Source organism: Lagenorhynchus albirostris, chromosome 10 (genome assembly GCF_949774975.1).
Source record: "Lagenorhynchus albirostris chromosome 10, mLagAlb1.1, whole genome shotgun sequence".
NCBI classification, from domain to species: Eukaryota; Metazoa; Chordata; class Mammalia; order Artiodactyla; family Delphinidae; genus Lagenorhynchus; species Lagenorhynchus albirostris.
In genome coordinates, this window is record NC_083104.1 from 40,812,017 (window position 1) to 40,833,363 (window position 21,347).

The 21,347-nt window shown below is 37.4% G+C and overlaps 1 protein-coding gene across 5 annotated transcripts in view; it reads left to right on the top strand.

The window, feature by feature from the left end:
- Positions 1-21,347, top strand: part of SETD2 (SET domain containing 2, histone lysine methyltransferase) — an 84,795-nt gene that overhangs the window by 45,120 nt on the left and 18,328 nt on the right. For 2 of the 5 annotated variants that reach the window (XM_060162119.1, XM_060162120.1), the window contains 3 exons: positions 4,476-4,524; positions 8,917-9,100; positions 15,641-16,310. In XM_060162119.1, the coding sequence (XP_060018102.1) occupies positions 4,476-4,524; positions 8,917-9,100; positions 15,641-16,310 (903 nt within the window). Of the gene's footprint in view, positions 1-4,475; positions 4,525-8,916; positions 9,101-13,747; positions 13,855-15,640; positions 16,311-21,347 lie in introns of those variants that run through there. The other 3 variants (XM_060162121.1, XR_009542839.1, XR_009542840.1) reach the window with 3 other exon arrangements.

The following is a 21,347-nucleotide window of genomic DNA, read 5'->3' on the forward strand; positions in this document are numbered from 1 at the left end:
TCTGCTTTTCATTTTGTTTGGATACATACCCAGAAGTGAGATTGCTGGCAGGTGTTTATTAAGAAATGGAAAACTTACAGTATGAATCAGGTATAAAGACTTTCCACCTTTTAATTTCATTTTCCTTCAAGTCAGTCTGTTTTTCTCTATGTACCTTCTCTCTTGGCAATCTCTGACAGTAACACTATATATCGATTGTTTTCTTAAGGTTTTCCCAGATTGTGGATCTCTTGCTTTAGCCTATTTCCTGAATTTTAGGTCTATATTTTTGGCTTTCTCTCTCCTTTTTTTAAAAAATAAATTTATTTACTTATTTATTTTTGGCTGCATTGGGTCTTCGTTGCTGTGCATGGGCTTTGTCTACTTGTGGTGAGCAGGGGCTACTCTTTGTTACAGTGCGCGGGCTTCCCATTGTGGTGGCTTCTCTTGTTGCAGAGCACGGGCTCTAGGTGCACGGGCTTCACTAGTTGTGACACGTGGGTTCAGTACATGTGGCTTGTGGGCTCTAGAGCGCAGGCTCAGTAGTTGTGGCACACGGGCTTAGTTGCTCTGTGTCATGTGGGGTCTTCCCGGACCAGGGCTTGAACCTGTGTCCCCTGAATTGGCAGGCGGACTCTTAACCACTGCACCACCAGGGAAGTCCCTTCAGGCTTCTCTTGGCTCTCTCCTCCACTTGCCCTTCAGACTCCAGCTCATAATCTTGTTTTATAAGCTAATTCTTCGTCTTTGGTGTACATTTCTGTTAATATCTTCATCATTTTTCAAGTAACCCATAGTCAAAACATGTACCCCTTTTGTAAAAAATTTATATTGCTAATTATAACAGTTGCTTTAAAAACACTTTCTAGATAACTAAACTTTTCAGTTAGGGACAGTATTGTTGGAAGACAACTTTTTTTGAAATTCTGACAGGTTAGAATGACATCTTCGGATCTTTTGCAGGTGTTATTTTAAATAGCCACCACCGCCTAGTTATTTGCACAGAAGTAGAGCTTGGACACTTGATCTATTTTGAATGCCCCATTGTTGAATTTATGTACATATATTTATTAATCTATGCCTATATCATCTAAATGCTGGGTAATTCATTTACAGTAACTTTCGAAAGATTTTCCATCACTCTGTCAGGAATTATTGTTAGGTCTTATAAATTATTGTACCTAGTATGGTGCAATGTACACTGTAGACAATTTATGAGATGTATTTCACACAATCTAGAATCTTGAATTTTAGGCCCTCCACATTGGAGTGTCTTTAACATTCTCTTCTGGTAGACAAAATTTTGAGACCTTATAACTCTGAAAAATACCTTTATTCTATTCTTGTTTGGCAAATCATATAATTACCATTTGGAAATAGATTTTCCTTCAAAATGTTCAAGATGTCATTGTATCATTTTCCAGCTTACAGTGTTGCTATTTTGATACTATTTCGACTCCTTTGTTGTGGGAGGTGCTCTGAGCCCTCTCTATCTGGTGACTTAATATGTCAGTTCTAAAAAATTTTCTTTTCTTTTTTTTTTCTTTTTAATACTTTCTTACCCTCAGTTTTCTCTCTCCCTGCTTTCTGGCTACCTGTTAGGAGATGTAGGACTTCTGACTCTTATCCTCTAATTTAATTTTTTTAATCTCCCATTTAGATAAAGGATTAGTGTGAATGAAGGCAACTCAGATAGCAGTTTCAGCAATGGATTCTGTGCCATGCGGGTGTGACATTATTCCAAACAGATTTTCATATCATGTAGGCTAACACTATTGCTGTTTATTCACAAGACAGAATGATCCTAAGAAATGTTACAGTAATCTTTATAGGGCTGCTTCCTTATTACTTTTTGTTGTTGTGGGACTTTGGAAAGATTCTGTTGCATTTCAGGGCCTCAAAGTAGATAATCTTAGTTTCCAGCTTAAATTTTGTATACAGCTTTGACAGTATGAAGAGGAGGAAGTTAGTAATTCCAAGTGCTTAGGTGCATGTTGATAGAACTTCCCCATAGTGTTAGGCATACTCTAATAGTCAGTAGCTCTTGGTCACTAATCAGTAGTAATCAGCCATTTTGTGAACATCAGAATACTTAAAATTTTTATTTATTTATTTTGGCTGCACTGGATCTTCCTTGCGGTGTGCGAACTTCTTAGTTGTGGCATGCATGCAGGCTCTAGTTCCCCAACCAGGGATTGAACCCGGGCCCCCTGCATTGGGAACTCAGAGTCTTACCCATTGGACCACCAGGGAAGTCCCTGAATCCTTTTTTTAAAATTGAAGTATGTTTGACATACAATATTAGTTTCATGTGTACAACTCAGTGATCAGAATACATTTTCTAGTTAGCAGTTGCTCTAAACTTTTGAATGGAATTAAGAATGTATCTTTGAGAAGCATTTCCTCGGTATATTAACCGCCACCATAGAATGGGCCCCAAACTTGAGGTCTGTAATAAATTGCTATAAATGTTTGTAATGAATACCTGTAATGCTGAGACCTTCTGCAAAAGAAACTAAGTTAAAATTGTGTAATTCTTAGTTGACTCAGATATCATCCTCGATATATCTGTTCTGAGCACCCTTCATGAATGAACTCTTTTGGAGTGCCTAGGTTTACAGAGTACCTAATGCAACAGTCATTTTCAAACTTTTAAAATTAGCAGAATACCTGTTTTTCCCTATAATGTGGGTAGGTGCTGATAAGTGGCGTTCTTTTTCCCGAGTTTGTTAACCCCTCCAAGAGGTGGATAGAGAAGTCAGAGCTAAAAGTGTTAAGTCCTTCCTCTCTTTATCCCTGATTCATACCCACAGGTAGACATTGAATTAGACAACTCCAGGCATCCCTCAGAGGAATAGATTAGAATGTATCCTCTCTACAGGCAGAAGCAGCCCAAGAGGAGAAAGAGCCCAGATGGCTCTGAACTGAGGACAGACATACATAGTTCTTTCTCTCAAATTCTCCCTTGTGAGGAAGGAATGAGTGAGGGCTGTTAAGAGAAGCCAGTAATTCAGTGATGTCCACTTTCTCTGGACATCAGAATCATCTGGGGAACTTCTAAAAAATACAGGTGCCTGGGACCCATTCCCAGAATTTTAGATTCAATTTGTTTTGGATAGTGTATCTATAAAAGTTGCCTGGAGTGGTTTAATTCTGCAGCCAGAATTGAGAATCCCAGCTGTAGTGGAAGTTCTACTTAGAAAAGGCTAGGGGGATAGTGGATGTTACCTACATTTGTGGATAAATCCCCAAAATGGTACTCCTTCCCAGAATAATGCCACTGTGTCATCTGGTACAGATGATAAAAGGCATCATAACCTTGGGCAGGTTGCTAAACTTTTTAAGTAAGTTTTCCCATTTGTAAAATGGAGATAGCAACCTCATAGGGTTGTTTTGAAATTCAAATAAGATAATGCATTCATACAGATTGCCCTGCGTCTGTAAAGTCCACATTGGCATTTTTACTGGCAGCTGAATATTACATCTTGAACTTTCCTCAGTTGTGTGACATGTGGGTTATTTCGTTTTCCACAAATGCTGCTAGAACCAAAAATCGTGTGGAAAGATTTTTCTTGGAGTACATTTCCTAAAAAATGGGATTACCAGGTCATATAGGTGTGGTCAGTATTATGAGATTACTCTGAAGGAAGGGTTTTATATGATGTACCATTGAGAATGTGTGGGTTTGCCATTTGCCCACTTAACAAGGTGACTGGATAAGGAAGTATGTGCCCAAGAGCTACTTGATGGACTTAGAACAGTGAGAGATTGTCAGGGAACAGAATTGTTGCTAGGCTTTAGATTCATACAGCAAGAAAAGGTACCTCAAGGCTTAAAAACGTAGTTTATATTTCTCAAGAACAATTTTGATAAAGTATTAGATAGTATTTGAAGAGCAACAATGATCCAAAACTTTCCTTTTTTAAAATAACAGCAGTATAAAAGTAGATTTGGCCATTAGTCAAGTTGATTTTGTATTTATAGAAAAATACGCTGAATAGCAGGAATTGTGTTTACACATGTAATTTTTCTGAAGTGTGTTTATATAGCTGAGGTATTACTAACCTTTTCTTCCCTTAAGTAGGGATGGCAAGTGAGATGTTTGACTTGTTCATATGCATACTCTCAGTAAATGAACTATATATGACTTCATTTTATGTGCAGAAGGCATATAGAAATTAAGATTATCAGGAGGTGTATTCCTGCCAGAAATAAAATGTCTTAGTTACTTAGTCTGCTACTTGGCTAATGAGGTCATACAAGCCTGGTAGACGTTTAGAAATAAATATGTATTTGTGCTATATGTTTTTACTTGTTTTTTAAGGGACCAGGATCTATTTTTATTTAAAGCCAAACATAGGTAAAATTTTGGAGAATAATTAAATACCAGATTGTTCCTCCCCATTTCTTTGTTGCCATGTGAAATCATTCAGCTTCAAAGCAATCACCACTTCCATTCCACACTGATAACTTTTCTTTTGGTTTATTTTTTGCAGGAGGTATATCGAATTCCAAAGAAAAGTCAAACTGAAAAGGAGAGCACAAGTAGGTATTCAGAGATACTTTGTGCATATGACTTTACGAATATTCTTTTAGAAATATGCAGATGTAACTGATAAGAAGTTTATTGTGTTTTTGGAACCAGATAATATGTCATTAGGTAAATGAAATATTTTTGGTATAAGTTTGAAAACGTGTTTTTAAAACAATTTTCTTGGAGTACAGTTGACTTACAATGTTGTGTTAATTTCAGGTGTACTGCAAAGTGAATCAGTTATACATATACATATATCCACTCTTTTTTAGATTCTTTTCACATATAGGCCATTACAGTGTATTGAGTAGAGTTCCCTGTGCTATACAGTAGGCCCTTATTAGTTATCTGTTTTATGTATAGTAGTGTGTATATGTCAATCCCAATTTCTCAATTTATCCTTCCCTTCCTTCCCCTCTGGTAACCATAAGTTTATTTTCTACATATGTGACTCTCTGTTTTGTAAATAAGTTCATTTGTACCATTTTTTTAGATTCCACACATAAGTGATACATATGATATTTGTCTTTCTCTGTCTGACTTCACTCAGTATGACAATCTCTAGGTCTATCATGTTACTGCAAATGGCATTATTTCATTCTTTTTTATGGCTAATATTCCATTGTATATATGTACCATATCTTCTTTATCCATTCCTCTGTTGATGGACATTTAGGTTGCTTCCCTGTCCTGGCTCTTGTAAATAGTACTGCAGTGAACATTGGGGTGCATGTATCTTTTCAAATCACAGTTGTCTCTGGATATATGCCCATGAGTGGGATTGCTGGATCATATGGTAGCTCTATTTTTAGTTTTTTAAAGAAGCTCCATAGTACTGTTCTCCATAGGGGCTATACCAGTTTACAGTTCCACCAGCAGTGTAGCAGGGTTCCCTTTTCTCCACACCCTCTGTAGCGTTTATTGTTTGTAGATTTTTTGATGATGGCCATTCTGACCAGTGTAAGGTGATACCTCATTGTAGTTTGATTTGCATTTTTCTCATAATTAGTGATGTTGAGTATCTTTTCATGTGCCTTTTGGCCATCTGTATGTCTTCTTTGGAGAAATGTCTATTTAGATTTTCCACTCATGTTTTGTTTGGGTTGTTTGTTTTTTTGATACTGAGCTGCACAAGCTGTTTGTATATTTTGGAGATTAATCCCTTATCTATCACTTTGTTTGCAAATATTTTCTCCCATTCTGAGGGTTGTCTTTTCATCTTCTTTGTAGTTTCCTTTGCTGTGCAAAAGCTTTTAAGTTGAATTAGGTCCCATTTGTTAATTTTTATTTTTATTTTCATTGCTCTAGGAGGTGGATCTGTGCATTTTTATTCTTAGTGATTTTTTGTCAAAGGAGATGTCCCTTTATACTCCCTGTGTTGTTTCTTTCCTTGAAGTCATGGCCTTCTAGTAGCTTTTCTTCCATTCATTTCTTCCTCTAGAGCAGACATTCTTTTTTTTTTTTTTTTTTTTTTTGGCGGTACGTGGGCCTCTCACTGTTGTGGCCTCTCCCGTTGCGGAGCACAGGCTCCGGACGCGCAGGCTCAGCAGCCGTGGCTCACGGGCCTAGCCGCTCCGCAGCATGTGGGATCTTCCCGGACCAGGACATGAACCCGTGTCCCCTGCATCGGCAGGTGGACTCTCAACCACTGCGCCACCAGGGAAGCCCTAGAGCAGACATTCTTAAACCTATACTCCTTAGGTGTGTGTAAGTTTTTACCTGTAGATGTTTATATGCAAAGTCCTTGGTATACGTTCATTTTACTGGGGAAAATTCAAAACTTTCATCAGATTCTCAAGGAATCAGTGACCCCTCACAAGGTTAAGAATCATTATTACAGAACAGATAATAGGGAGACCATTGCAGTATGGTTTCTGGGCTTTACCACTTAGCTGTGTTTCCAACATACTTTAGAGATTAAAGCAATGGTATAAATTATGGTGGCTCTTGTTAGTCTCTTGTGCCCCTCCAGCAGTGACCCAGTATAAATAGAGTAAAGGAGCCAGTGTGATCATGTTTTTGGTCTTTTTCTTTATTTTTGGCATGAAGAACATTTTGTAATCTTAAATCTTATTGGTTAAATAATCTTATTGGTTAAAGCCCTGTAAAGTATCCTTTACATCACTTTTGTATCTTTTGGATATTTTTAGTTCTACTGGTTTAGTCTCTTCATAGCCAGACATCCTACTTAGGGCTGCAAAGATTTCTTCCCATAAGAAAGAAAGCTGGATTGAGTAGTACTGGTTGGCAGTATCAGCAGCACCACTATAGAGTTGATCATCAGAGGCTGGCTTCTCTGGGCCCACTGAGTTGAAAACATTAGCAAGACAGGCGAAGTTTCAATACCTATGAAGGTCCTCCCACCCCACCCTGCCACCATTGTTTTGTAAATATCTAGTCTGGTATGGCCCTCTGAGAGAAGCAGGACATGGTCTGTAGTGGACAATTATAATCTTTTCAGGGAGCAGCCTTTTGTGTGCCAACTTCAGTCTCATCCTCACATGTGGGGAACCCCGCCTCCATCTCAGTATCAGGCTTTTAGATTAGAGAAATGCTTATAATGCAAACCTGACTTGCTATGTTACTACTCAATGTCAAGCGATTAAAAAGCTTAGAACTTTTAAAATTCATAAGGATTGTGAAATACTTTGGGAAATATGCAGTCTAGCTTTATCCACGTTTTAAAATATGAGAAAATCAGCCTGAATATATAAGATGATTTCTCTGCCTCACATATTCTAAGATGCAGAGTCAGAATATACTGTTGGTATGATTCCTTTTCTTGTTTTACCAATATATAGTGAAGAAATAGCCACATTTTAAGGAAATTAACACCAGGGTAAGGAACCTGGGTTTGAAGGAGGAAATAGAGAGTCATGGGCAGATCCAGATGAAACTAGATAATAATACTTCACAAAAAGATGTTGTGCTAATACCTTCTGAGCTGAACAGTTGTTTTAATTGTATGGTATTTTCTGCCAGCATGTGGTATTAGATGAGTTAGTTCTGTTAGCTTCTCACTGACAAATACTCATACATGGCTGTAGATTAGTAACTTTTTTGTAAATAAATGGAGTTTTTGGCCAGCTAAAAGAACTGTGAGAATGGTATATGTAAACCTGATCCTACTGCTGGGGGAAAAAACAACTGATAGCACATTTTTCTGAGATGAGAAAAGAAAAAACAATGTTTATCAAGAATCCGCTTTGCGCTATGAGAGATATTTTATAAGAAATTCTCTCCTTATGAAGAGAGCAATATGATTAGTAGGTAACAGTACTAACATACACAAAGCAACAGCATATAATACTAGTCAGTTTATATTGAAATGTTCATTGGTGGGATCTAGACTACTTAGGAAAATGAAAGACTAGGTGGTGTGATCAGTGAAAAGTAGTATTTAGGGCAGCTTTTGGGAGCAGTGGCAATGGAATTGGGTGAGAACCATTCTAGGTAAAGAGACTGAGTGAAGAAGGTTAGCTTCCATCTTTTTTTTTTTTTAATTTATTTTATTTTTGGCTGCGTTGGGTCTTTGTAGTTGTGCACGGGCTTTCTCTAGTTGTGGTGAGCAGGGGCTACTCTTCGTTGCGGTGTGCGGGCTTCTCACTGTGGTGGCTTCTCTTGTTGCGGAGCACGGGCTCTAGGTACACAGGCTTCAGTAGTTGTGGCTTGCGAGTTCTAGAGCGCAGGCTCAGTAGTTGTGGTGCACGGGCTTAGTTGCTCTGCGGCATGGGGGATCCTCCCAGACCAGGGCTCAAACCCGTGTCCCCTGCATTGGCAGGTGGATTCTTAACCACTGCGCCATCAGGGAAGCCCCCAGCTTCCATCTTTGAATAGGAAGCTGGCGTTCTTTTTTTGAAGATGTAGCTCTCTGGTTTTGATAACTTACTGAGTTACCACCTGTTTCACCTGTGTTTGAAATATTTTTCTTTTGAAATTGTAGTTCATAAAAAGTTGTCTAATTTTTTTTTTAATTAAAGAGATTTTTCTATTGAGGTTTTTATGTTTAGCATGCCAGGCTGTTTTTCTACCAGTTGTAAATATGTAGAGTTATAAGGGCAGGGGAAGGCTTTTACATTTTGAACTGACAAGCAGACTGCCTTACTAAAGGTATCAGAAACATTTTGCATGCATGTGTTCCACAGAACTAGTTAGAAATGATGAAAGCTTGGACTGAGACTTTGGTGGGAAAAGGTAGAAAAGGGCAGTCATGGAAGAGACTTTTAGGAAGTAGAGCACACAAGCATATAAGACCTTATGTCTCGTCCAAATTTGGGACTGGGTATATGAAGGAGGAGTCCATAGATCTGTTTGTTGGATAGAAATTTTATTATACAGTTGGTATACTATCATGATGGAGAAAAGTCTACCAAGTAAATTTTTTTAAAAACCTTTTCCCGTAGTAACCGAACGAGGAAGGGATGCTGTTGGCTTCAGAGATCAAACAGTTGCCCCAAAGACTCCTAACAGGTCAAGAGAGAGAGACCCAGACAAACAAACTCAAAATAAAGAGAAAAGGAAACGAAGGGGCTCCCTCTCACCACCTTCTTCCGCCTATGAGCGGGGAACAAAAAGGCCAGATGACAGGTAAGTGGCCTATGTGAGTTACTCTCTTTTCTGAGCAAGTCAAAAAGTACCCAAGTGATACACTTCTGATTTGGGGGCAACAAGTGCTTTTGTAATAAATGTATTCTCTTGTGAGTGAGTATAAAAGGAAACTCTACTCATAACTATTGAGAGTCTCTTTTGACAGTAGTAATAGCTGTGAAGACGAATAGATTTTTGGTACTCGAATGGCTTCTACTTCATAACGTTTAAATGCTATTTGAGGAGCCAGAGATTTGTTCTTTAAAGGGGGATGGGGGTTGATGGGAGATAACCCTATGTTTTCTAGTGAATCTTACACCATACCAGTTCAAAATGTTGTTTGATCCCTGTGTCAGAGGCTGTCTTGTGATGCTGGTAGAAAAACAGGCCACATAATCACCTGCTGGGCACTAGAAAACATATGTTCCCGAGAAGTTCTTTTTAAATTAAATATACTTAAAAAAAAATTGAGATATAGCAGTCATGTAATGCAGTTGTCAGAATTTTTAATTTTGGGTTCTCTGGGTATGTAATAGTAATTCATCATGATTTTAATTTACATTTCTCTAATTACTAAATAGATTGAACATTTTGCCATGTGTTTATTGACCATTCCTATTTACTCTTCTGTGAAGTGTCTTTTTATATGTGGTGTTCATTTATTAAATTTTGTCTTTTTAAGCTCTAGGTGTTCTTTTTTTATATTCTAAATATAATTTTGCAAGTATTTTTTCCCAGTTTATGACTTGTATTTTGACTCTTTCTGTATCTTTCAATACACAGAATTTATTAATTATGGTGTAATTGAATATATCATATATATTGTCTGTTTCCTTTATGGTTAGTGTTTACAGTGTTTTAAGAAATTCTTCCCAACTCTTGAGATGACTTTGTGTGTGTGTGTGTGTATATACATTTTGTTTTAGCAAGATTTAAGTCCTTAATCCATTGGGAATTAATTTTTGTATATATTTTAAGGTAGGAATCTGGTTTCATTTCTTTCTAGGTGAACACCCAGTTGTCCCAGCATCATTTACTACTTGAACGCTCCTCCTTTCCGCACTGATCTGCAGTGCTGCCTCTTTCCAACAGGTTTTCACATATGGGAGGATCTGTTTCTGGGCTCCTCATGACTATCTTATATTTAAGTCTTGATAGCAAGTAGGGCAAATCCCTACTTGATCTTCTGGGATGCCCTGTCTTTTCTCAGATTTATTCTTCCTTAGAATCTGCTTTGAGTATTTGAATATTCTCTATCTAGTTAGGTCTTCTTTAATATTTTTAATGAAGGTAAAGTTTTTCATTAATGTCTTTGTTAATAGTTTTCTCCAGAAAAACTTGTTTATCTTTTGGTGTATTTATTTCTGAGAACCCTAACTTCTGTTACATATTCAGTTTGGTTTTGGTGTTTTGATATGCAATTCACCTTTGTATATTGATCCTATTTTTGTTAACCATTACAAAGCTTGTATTAATTTCAAGAGTATAGGATTTTTATTTTGCCCCACTGTCTCCTTTTTTTGTCATTGTCAGCAGTCCATATCATATGAATTTGTTTTGGTTTTCCTTTCTAATTCTTATGCCTTGTTCATGTTACTTTGCTAGCAATACCTCCAATGCAAATCACAGAATGATAGCATTTTTTATCTTGGTAATTGATTTCTACTCATATTTTGTTTCCTTCCACTTTTTTAGGCTTGTTATATTGTTTTTTTAATTTCTTAACTGGAACAATTGGGATTCTTAGCTCATTAATTTTTCTCTTCTGATAGAAGTGTTTAAGAACTGTAAGACTGCTTGAACTACTCTTGTTAATGCAGCTTCATAATCTAGTTCTAAATACTATTAGGATATACAATGTGTTTAAATTTCTTTTTGTTAAATTTTCAATTTGTCATTAATTGATCTGTATGATAACAGTTCTTAGAATTTTATTGAAGCTTGCTTTATAGTCTCTTTTGTTTGATATTCATAGAAATATGCTTATCTTCCTTTTAGTAGGATTTAACTGGTATATCTTTCTTCCTTTTATTTTATTTTATTTTTTATTTTTTGGAGCAGGGAAAGGTTTATCACAGGGCCATGCAAGAAGATGGGTGGCTCATGCTCTAAAAAAAACCCCAAGCTCCCTGAAGGGTTTCCACAAAGCATTTTTAAAAGCCAGGTGAGGGTAAGGTAACAGGGGTTAATATTATCAGTCCTTAGGCTTAAGGAGGCCTGGGGCTATGTGCTCCTGGTCTTTAAGTAGTTAACATCTTCCATTTGGTGGGGGTTTTCACATCTGTAAAACAACTCAGGAAATGTTCATCAAATACTGTTGTCTAGGTACTTCAGAGAGGAGCTAAAGCAGAGGATAGGGGGCAAGTCCTGTCCCAGGAAGCCTCTTCCTTCCTTTTACTTTCAACTTTTCTGTGTCTAATAAATAGCTTATAGCTGATTGGGTGGTTTTGTTTTTGTCTTTTTTAATCTTTTATGGCAACTCTTTAATTCTTTAACTGGTTGTTCCAATTTAATAAAATTTGAAGCTAATCAGTATCCTGAACAACATAAGTACTTACTCTGACCATTTAGCCCTCCCAATTTACATGGTATTATTGTCCAGTATTATAATTCCTCCTCTCTCCTCCCATTAGTTATTGTTAATTTTTTTATGTAGACCAACTGATGTTTTTAGTTTGTTTACATTTACTAGTTTCTCTTCTTTCTTATCTCAGACCCCTTTAAATGGTTTCTTTTTTTAAATTATTGTTTATTTATTTATTTTTGGCTGCGTTGGGTCTTTGTTGCTGCGTGCAGGCTTTCTCTAGTTGCAGCAAGAGGGGGCTCCTCTTCGTTGCGGTGCGTGGGCTTCTCATTGAGGTGGCTTCTCTTGTTGCGGAGCACCTGCTCTAGGTGCGTGGGCTTCAGTAGTTGTGGCTCGCAGGCTCTAGAGCTCAGGCTCAGTAGTTGTGGTGCTCGGGCTTAGTTGCTCCCTGGCATGTGGGATCTTCCCAGACCAGGGATCGAACCCATGTCCCCTGCATTGGCAGGCAGATTCTTAACCGCTGCGCCACCAGGGAAGTCCCTAAATGGTTTCTTTTAGTGAGTTTCTCTTCATAATATTTCAGTTTTTGTCTAAAAAGTGTTTTTCATGTTTTGTTTGCATTGCTCACCCTCAATTTTAAAAATCAGCTTTATTTAACCAGCAAGTATAAATTGCTTACAGTAAAATTCATGATTTTAAGTGTAGTGTTCATTGAGTTTTGTCAGATGCATACAGTTCTGTAACTACAACCACAGAGGTTATATATTGGATTGGCCAAAAAGTTCATTCGGGTTTTTCCATAACATCTTACGGAAAAATCCAAACGAACTTTTGGGCCAACCCAATAGAACATTTCATCACCTCATAAAATTATCTCTTACCCCTTTGTAGTGCGTCCCCTTCTTCTACTCCTAGTCCCTGGCCACCACTGATCTCCTTTCTGACTTGGTTTTGTCTTTTCCACAATGTCATTATATATGGTATCATATACTATAAAATATATTCTGTCTTCTTTCACTTAGCATATTATATTTGAGATATTCATCCATGTTATTATGCATCTCAGTTCTTTTTTAGTGCTTAGTAGTAGTCCATTGTATAGATATACTATAGTTTGTTTATAAATTCATTAGTTGATAGGTGTTTGGATTGTTTCCAGATGACTCTTGTGAATATTACTGGCTATGAACAAGTCTTTATGTGAACATTTATTCTCATTTTTGAAAGGAAGTTCTTTTGGGTTGACAGTTTTTCTGAATACTTTGAAGCTGTTATTCTTCATTCTTCTGACTTTCCTTATTGATTTTACGAAACTTGTTGGTTGCTATTCTTTGTTAAGTAACCTGGCTTTTCTCTTGGCCTGCTTTTAAGAAGTTCTCTTTGTATTTGGTGTTCCGCATTATCGTTTCCCTGTGTTTATATGAGGATTTCTTTTTTTTTTCAACCTGGTTGAAATTCATCGAACTTTTTAAATTTGAAGATCATCTTCCAAGTTACTAATTCTCTTCAGATCTAATCTCTTGCTTAACCATACCATGGCTCTTATGGGCACTGAATTGAATTGAATATTAGGTTATTTCTTGGTTCATGACACTTATTTCTATCCCTGGACCTTTTCTCCATACATTTACTATAATGTAATGAGCCCTGGAGGTCCCAGCACAAAAGTCAGGATCTTAACAATTATATAAATCTTGCTACGTCACTTATTTCTGCACCGTCCCCTGTCTTTACTACTTGTGATAGCAAGTAGTATCTGTTGGATTCTGTTGTTCATTGTACCCTGGCCTGCCTTTTTTTAAATATAGTTTTATGTCATCTAATATATATTTCTTAAAAATATGTTAGTTTTAACTGTATGAAAAGGCTATTATTTTGCATTTAATTTGACAGTACTTTGTTTTGACTTGATATTTATTTACTAAGATTTATTCATAATAGTATCAGTTTATTTTTATTACTGTATAATGTTTTGTTATAAAACTTTTTCTATTATGTATAGTGCTGTTATCTTATTTTGGTGTACATGTGCAAAAGTTTCTCTTGGATATTTAAGTAGAATTTTGCCACGTACAATTTCAAATGATAATTGAGTTTTAATTTTCATTCTTTTTCCTTTTTAGATGCTTCATGGGGTTCTTATTCAAATCTGCCTGATAGTATTTTATGGTCCTGTTCCTTAGGCATATTTTTAATAGCCTCTTTTATCGTATTAAACATATTAAACATCTCTAATATTTTGTGTGTGATAATTCCAGCATCAGCCGTCTTTATATGTCTCTTCCTCTCACTTGTGTGTGTGTGTGTGTGTGTATTTTATAATTTTATAATTATATACCTTTTTTTTTGCTTTCGGTGAGATATAATTGACATACAGCACAGTATAAGTTTAAGATGTTAAGCATATGATTTGACTTACATACATCATGAAATGATCATCACAATAAGTTTAGTGAACATCCATCATCTCATGTAGATACAAAATTATAGAAATAGGGGAAAATACCTTTCCTTGTGATGAGAACTCTTAGGATTTACTCTCTTAACTTTCATATAGAACATACAGCAGTGTTCATTATATATGTATCATGTGGTACATTATATTCCTAGTACATGTTTATCTTTTATGAGTTTGTTTCTGTGAGTGTTTTTGAAGTATAATCGACCTACAGCATTGTTAGTTCCTGTTACACAGCATAGTAATTTGATATTTCTATACCAAAATGATCACCACAGTAAGTCTAATTACAGTATGTCACCTTACAAAGATATTACATAGTTTTTTACTATATTCCCCACACTGTACATTTCATACCGTGTGATTCATTTATTTTGCAACTGAATTTTTGTACCTCTTAATCTCCCTTACCTGTTTCTTTCTTCCCCTCTCCCCTCTGGCAACCAGCTGTTTGTTCTCTGTATCTGTAACTCTGTTTGTTTTATTTGTTCATTTGTTTTGTTTTTTAGATACCACATACAAGTGAAATCGTACAGTATATATCTTTCTTTGTCTTACTTATTTTTCTCAGCATAATACCCTCTAGGTCCATCCATGTTGTTACAAATGGCAAGATTAATTTTATTGTCTAATGAACTCCTGTTCCTTAGAACTTAATCTGTAGGAATTCATTGAGGCCTGGATTTAAGGTGCTCTCTTCTATAGACTGTTTGCATTTGTTTCTGCCAGGCAGCTAAGGGTACTACCACCCCACTAACACTTTAAAGGAAGTTTTCAGCTAAGAGGTTTTTAGACCATATATTTTTTGTTGTTTGGATAAATGCTGTACCCTTATCCATGAATCTATTATTAGATGTTTCTTTGCAATGAAACATCTTGAAATTAGTTGTCATTTTTCATTTTTGCCAAGAGCCTTTATCAAAAGTTCGATTCAGTACATAGAACTTCACAAAAGAATCTTTTAAGTTCTCAGTTGTCTTGTGAATGTTAGAGCTGATGGTTTCTTGGGGGCTTACTGGGGATACTTGTCAAAACTATCACAGGATATTAGGTTTAGCAATATGATATTATACTTGGTACTGCACAAAGAAGAGTATGTGAATATAACCCCCCATACTTTTATGTGTACATGCTTGTCTTTCACTTAACTAACCTGTGTTGATATTAATGGGTGTGGTCAGACATACATCAAATTCTGTAGCTTTTATTAGTGTATTTGGGTTTTTGTTTTAATGTCAAAATTTGTAGTTACAGAACTACAGAACTTAACTATAAAGAAGAATCTATTTAGGATACTACATGTATCTTTAGTTTGAAGTTCTAGAAGCTGAGGATAAGGATAAAGTTATTATTTTCATCTAAGTGTCTATTTCCTTGAGGTTCTCTCCTATCTGCAAAACTCCTTAAGTAATTTTGAGTATGATTTTCAGCCTGTGCCAAATTGGAGTTGGTGTGGTTAATGGTTTAGTATCGAGTGGCATAACATTTATTAGTGCTTTGGTTATGTCTCTGATTTAGGGAAAAACTTTTTGTGGTGCTCTTATTGTTTTCTTTCTAGATATGATACACCAACTTCTAAAAAGAAAGTACGAATTAAAGATCGCAATAAACTTTCTACAGAGGAGCGTCGAAAGTTGTTTGAGCAGGAGGTAGCTCAGCGGGAGGCTCAAAAACAACAGCAGCAGATGCAGAACCTGGGAATGACGTCTCCACTGCCCTATGACTCTCTTGGCTACAGTGCCCCTCATCACCCCTTTGCTGGCTACCCACCAGGTTACCCCATGCAGGCCTATGTGGATCCCAGCAATCCTAATGCTGGAAAGGTGCTCCTCCCCACACCCAGCATGGATCCTGTGTGTTCTCCTGCTCCTTATGATCATTCTCAGCCCTTGGTGGGACATTCTACCGAACCCCTTGCTGCCCCTCCACCTGTGCCAGTGGTGCCACATGTGGCAGCCCCTGTGGAAGTTTCCAGTTCACAGTATGTGGCCCAAAGTGATGGTGTGGTACACCAAGACTCTAGTGTCACCGTCTTGCCAGTGCCAGCCCCAGGCCCAGTCCAGGGACAGAATTACGGTGTTTGGGATTCAAACCAACAGTCCGTGAGTGTACAGCAGCAGTACTCTCCTGCACAGTCTCAAGCAACCATATATTATCAAGGACAGGCTTGTCCAACTGTTTATGGTGTGACATCACCCTACTCACAGACAACTCCACCAATTGTACAGGTAACTAATTTTGGAAATACTTTTGTCTGTTTTACTGTCTGTTTATGGGATGTTAAATCTGATGTGAGGGGGAAGTCCTGTCATTGATCACTTTTACATATTGGCTAATTTTATATATACTAGTTATCTATTGTGTCACAAATCACTTAGCAGTTTAAAACAGTAAGTAATTATTATCTCATAGTTTCTGTGGGTCAGGAATTCAGAAGCAGTTTGGCTGGGTGGTTCTGGCTCAGAGTCATGAAATTACAGTCAAGCTATTAAGCAGGGTTGCAGTCATCTGAAGACTAGACAGGGGGTGGAAGGTTTACTTTCAAGCTCACTCACATGGTTGTTAGCTGTCCTTGGTTCCTTACCACTCTCAATAGCGCTGCTTACAACATGCCAGCTGGCTTCCCCAAAAGCAAGTGATCAGCGAGAGAGAGAGAGAGAATAACTTTTGAAGTGTATTTTTGTGGTTTTAAATCAAATTTCTTTTCTTTTTTATAAAACCAATACATTAAAAAAAAAAAAGACTCTTTAAGGCATCGTCTTTACCACACTCCTATGTCTCTCCCATCATTCTTGTCACCCCTTAAAGGTGAATTATTGTGGATGGCAGAGACTCCCAAAGATGTTTCCTGTACACATTACTTAGTATTGAGGTAACAGAAGTGATTTTTACTTCTGTTTGTATTTTTGTTATGAAGCTGTATCAAAATTTTGTCCAAAAGGCCGTGACAAAGTGTCCTGCTTTAATTCTGAAAACGTTAACTGTTTTAACTGCCTTCATTTTTAAAAAAAAATTTTATTTATTTATTTATTTTTGGCTGTGTTGGGTCTTCATTTCTGTGCGTGGGCTTTCTCTAGTTGCGGTGAGCGGGGGCCACTCTTCATCGCGGTGCGTGGGCCTCTCACTGTCGTGGCCTCTCTTCTTGTGGAGCACAAGCTCCAGACGCGCAGGCTCAGTAGTTGTGGCTCACGGGCCTAGTTGCTCCGCGGCATGTGGGATCTTCCCAGACCAGGGCTCGAACACATGTCCCCTGCATTGGCAGGCAGATTCCCAACCACTGTGCCACCAGGGAAGCCCCTCCCTTCATTTTTTATGATCTCTTTACATGTTTATATATTTTATGAATTTGTAATTTTGAAGACTTGGAAGTTTTTTTGTCCCATGTTTTTCTGTGTAACATGATTCTTAACCATTTCTCCAAATTACTCTGTATTTTTATATGTGTGTGTGTGTGTGTGTGTGTGTGTGTGTGTGTGTGTGTGTATATATGCATACATACACTTTTTTTTTTTTTTTTTTTTTTTTGGCGGTGCGTGGGCCTCTCACTGTCGTGGCCTCCCCCGTTGCGGAGCACAGGCTCCGGACACGCAGGCTCAGTGGCCATGGCTCACAGGCCTAGCCGCTCCGCGGCATGTGGGATCTTCCCGGACCAGGGCACGAACCCGTGTCCCCTGCATCGGCAGGTGGACTCTCAACCACTGCACCACCAGGGAAGCCCCACATACACATTTTAACGTCTGTATAATACCACATTTGCTTATAAGGTCGCTGTTTATCCATTTTCCTGGGGTAGTTGTTTAAATTGAAATTTCTTTTTCATAATTATAAATAATACTGCACTGAACATTCTTATACTTAGTTTTTTTGTGTGTGTGTTTTTCCTTTCATTTTTGGCTTAAAATTAATGTTATAGGGCTAAATACAGCAGGTAAGAAAATGAGCATTATTGGTTATTGGCTATCAATTTTCTTAGCTTTTTATTGTTGTTGGTGGTGGTGTTTGTTATGCATAATTCTGCCTCCTACAGAATTAAAGACTCTTTAGTAGAGAGCTCAGTGATCTTATGGTTGTTCTTCTAAAATAGAATTTATTTTTCCATCCCATTGAGCAAAAGATTTCTCTAGGGTTTAGTCATAGCCTTAAGACTCAAGTATTACAATTTTTTTTTTTTTTTTTTTTGCGGTACACGGGCCTCTCACTGTTGTGGCCTCTTCCGTTGCGGAGCACAGGCTCCGGATACGCAGGCTCAGCGTCCATGGCTCACCGGCCCAGCCGCTCTGTGGCATGTGGGATCCTCCAGGACCGGGGCACGAACCCACGTCCCCTGCATCGGCAGGCGGACTCTCAACCACTGAGCCACCAGGGAAGCCCAAGTATTACAATTTTATTTCCAGTTTTCAGTCTGTTCCTACCAAGGAGTCATTTATTGACTCCCTAATCTGCTTTTCGTGTGCTAGAGTAGTTGATAAATGGACTAAGATGGTTCAGACTATCCTTCCCTTTATGAGATTAGTTGATCAGAGATGATGTTCGACTCTGGGTAATGAGAAGCATAGACCATGTTGTTAGCGTGTGTATTTTAAGTCCTAGTCTGTCACTTACTGTGTGTCCTGGAGACAGGCACTTAGATTCTTCAGTTTTAGTTTTCTCATTTATTAAATGAGCAGAATGCCTCAGAGTGGTTGAGGTTTGTATGAGATAATGGATATTAGTAATGATAAATTTAAAGCACCATATACCTTGAAGGTTTAATTATAGTTCTTACTTAGTTACCTTAATACTGAGAGTATTGACATTAGTGGGCTGTGAATTACAGCTGATCAAGGTCATCTATCTGGTCTATGTTGAGGCCTGTGTTGTTCAAATCAAATATCAACCATACCAACATGAGCTGAGGTATAATAACCTTGACAATGAAGTAGTATGTGATATGGTATAATAAAAATTTGTGAGTATGTGTACATATGCAGTATCTTTGAAATTTGGAGCAGTTGTGTTATCAGAAGGTGGCTTTAATTTTTTGCCACAGCTGCTTATTAGACATACAAGCTCCGTTTTAACTGAGGCCATGTGCTTTATAGTGGTCTTGTGACATTAGAGTGACCTATTCTTAAAAAGTTACACTAAATTACATCTCAAAAAATTTGAGTGCTTAGACTATAAATTGTTCACATAAGTGAAGTGACTCAGATATAAAGTAATAGCTGTTTTTTTCCCTTTAGAAGTGGGAGCAGAACAATTATGTTTTCCCCTCTATAACATATTGGACCCTCTCTTAAAATTCCCATTAGAAGTCCCATTTTAAAGATATTTCTAGATTGGATTTATGTTTTGTATAATTTCAGGTCCCTTGTAGGTAGAGCCAATCTCCAACAGACTTTCTTCCAGTAAATGGATAAATTTTGCAGGCACATGCTATTTGGATATATCTCACAAATGTGTACATCTTTTGTATTATTTCAGTGGGACTGCAAACCAGTTTCCCCTTTTTATTGCTGTTAATTGTTTTGGCTTTGGCGTATGATTGTCAGCTAGTTTGGGTAGGTACTACAGAACCCTAGAAAATGTTTATTTTCCCTGTACTTTTTGACAGTTTGAGTTTCAAACACTATATCTGCAAATGAATGTTGCAATTTTGGGTGTTTTTGTTTGTTTAGGTTTTGCTTTTTGTGGGGTTTTTTTTTTTTTTGGCAGTGATGTTGTTAAGATGTTTTTGGCATTGCATTTCCTTTGGGAATTATTTTCAGTATGTGTAACATTCTTTCCTGTTGATAAATTGTTATCCTTTAAATATATCTTTGCACTTTAGAAACAGATAAAATTTGTCTGGAGCCATATCTAGTAAATACAGGGAATGATCAAGCTGGGTAATGCCATTTCAGTTTAGAAGTTATCTCACAACCAACACTTGTAGCCAGACTTTTCATGCTAAAGAAACCACAGCTTTACTACACATTAATTGAATCCTTTAGAGTGTCTCCATGATAAGCCTTACACAACTGTGATCTTGTCAGATAAATTCTTCATGAACCTAGTTTCACTGAAGGTCAAAGAAATTTTACCCTCCAAAATATTAGCATTTTTCTATTGTAGATCTGGGTGTTTAACCTCTTGATCACTCTGAAGATAACATGTTTCATCCTGTTGACAGTTGTTCTCAAAACTAGTATCTTGATCTAGCTTTAAAATTTTTTTTTTCAAAATCAGGATATGAAATGTTTGTCATTCAAAATGTGTGATATAATTGTGAAGCCCTTCTTTTTCCAAATGAGTTAAGGTGACAGTACAGGCACACCTCATTGTGCTTTGCAGATACTGCATTTTTTACACATTGAAGGTTTGTGGCAACTCTGTGTCAAATTAAGTCTGTTGGTGCCATTTTTCCAATAGCATTTGCTTACTTCATGTCTCTGTGTCACAAATTGATAATTTTTGCACTATTTCAGACTTTTTCATTATTATTATATTTGTTATGGTGAGCTGTGATCAGTGATCTTTGACATTACAATTGTAATTGTTTTGGGGTGTCATGAACTGAGCCCATATAAGCCAGCGAGCTTAATCGGTAAGTGTTGTGTTCTGCCTGCTCCACCGACTGGCCATTTTCCGATCTCTCTCCCTGTCCTTGGGCCTCCCTACTCCCTGAGACAAAATAATATTAAAATTAAGCCAATTAATAACCCTACGATGGCCTTTAAATATCAAGTGAAAGGAAGGGTCATACCTCTCTCACTTTAAATCAAAACCTAGAAATGATGACGTTTAGTGAGGAAAGCAAGTTGAAAGCTGAGATAGGCCAAAAGCTAGGCCTCTTGTGCCAGTTAGCCAAATTGTGAATGCAAAGGAAAAGTTCTTGAAGGAAATTGATAAGAAAGCAAAATAGTCTTATCAGCCTTATTGCTGATATATATGAAGAAAGTTTTAGTGGTCTGGATAGAAGATCATACCAGCCACAACATTCCCTTAAGCCAAAGCCTAATCCAGAACCAGGTCCCTAACTCTCTTCAGTTCTGTGAAGGCTGAGATGGGGGAGAAAGCTGCAGAAGAAAAGTTTGAAGCTTAGCAGAGGTTGGTTCATGAGGTTGGAGGAAAGAAGCCATCTCTGCAACATTAAAGTGCAAGGTGAAGCAGAAAGTGCTCATGTAGAAACTGCAGCAAGTTATCCAGAAGATATAGTTGATTCCAACTCTAATTGATAACTTGGAGGGGTTGAAGACTTCAGTGGTGGAAGTAATTGCAGATGTCGTAGAAATAGCAAGTGAACT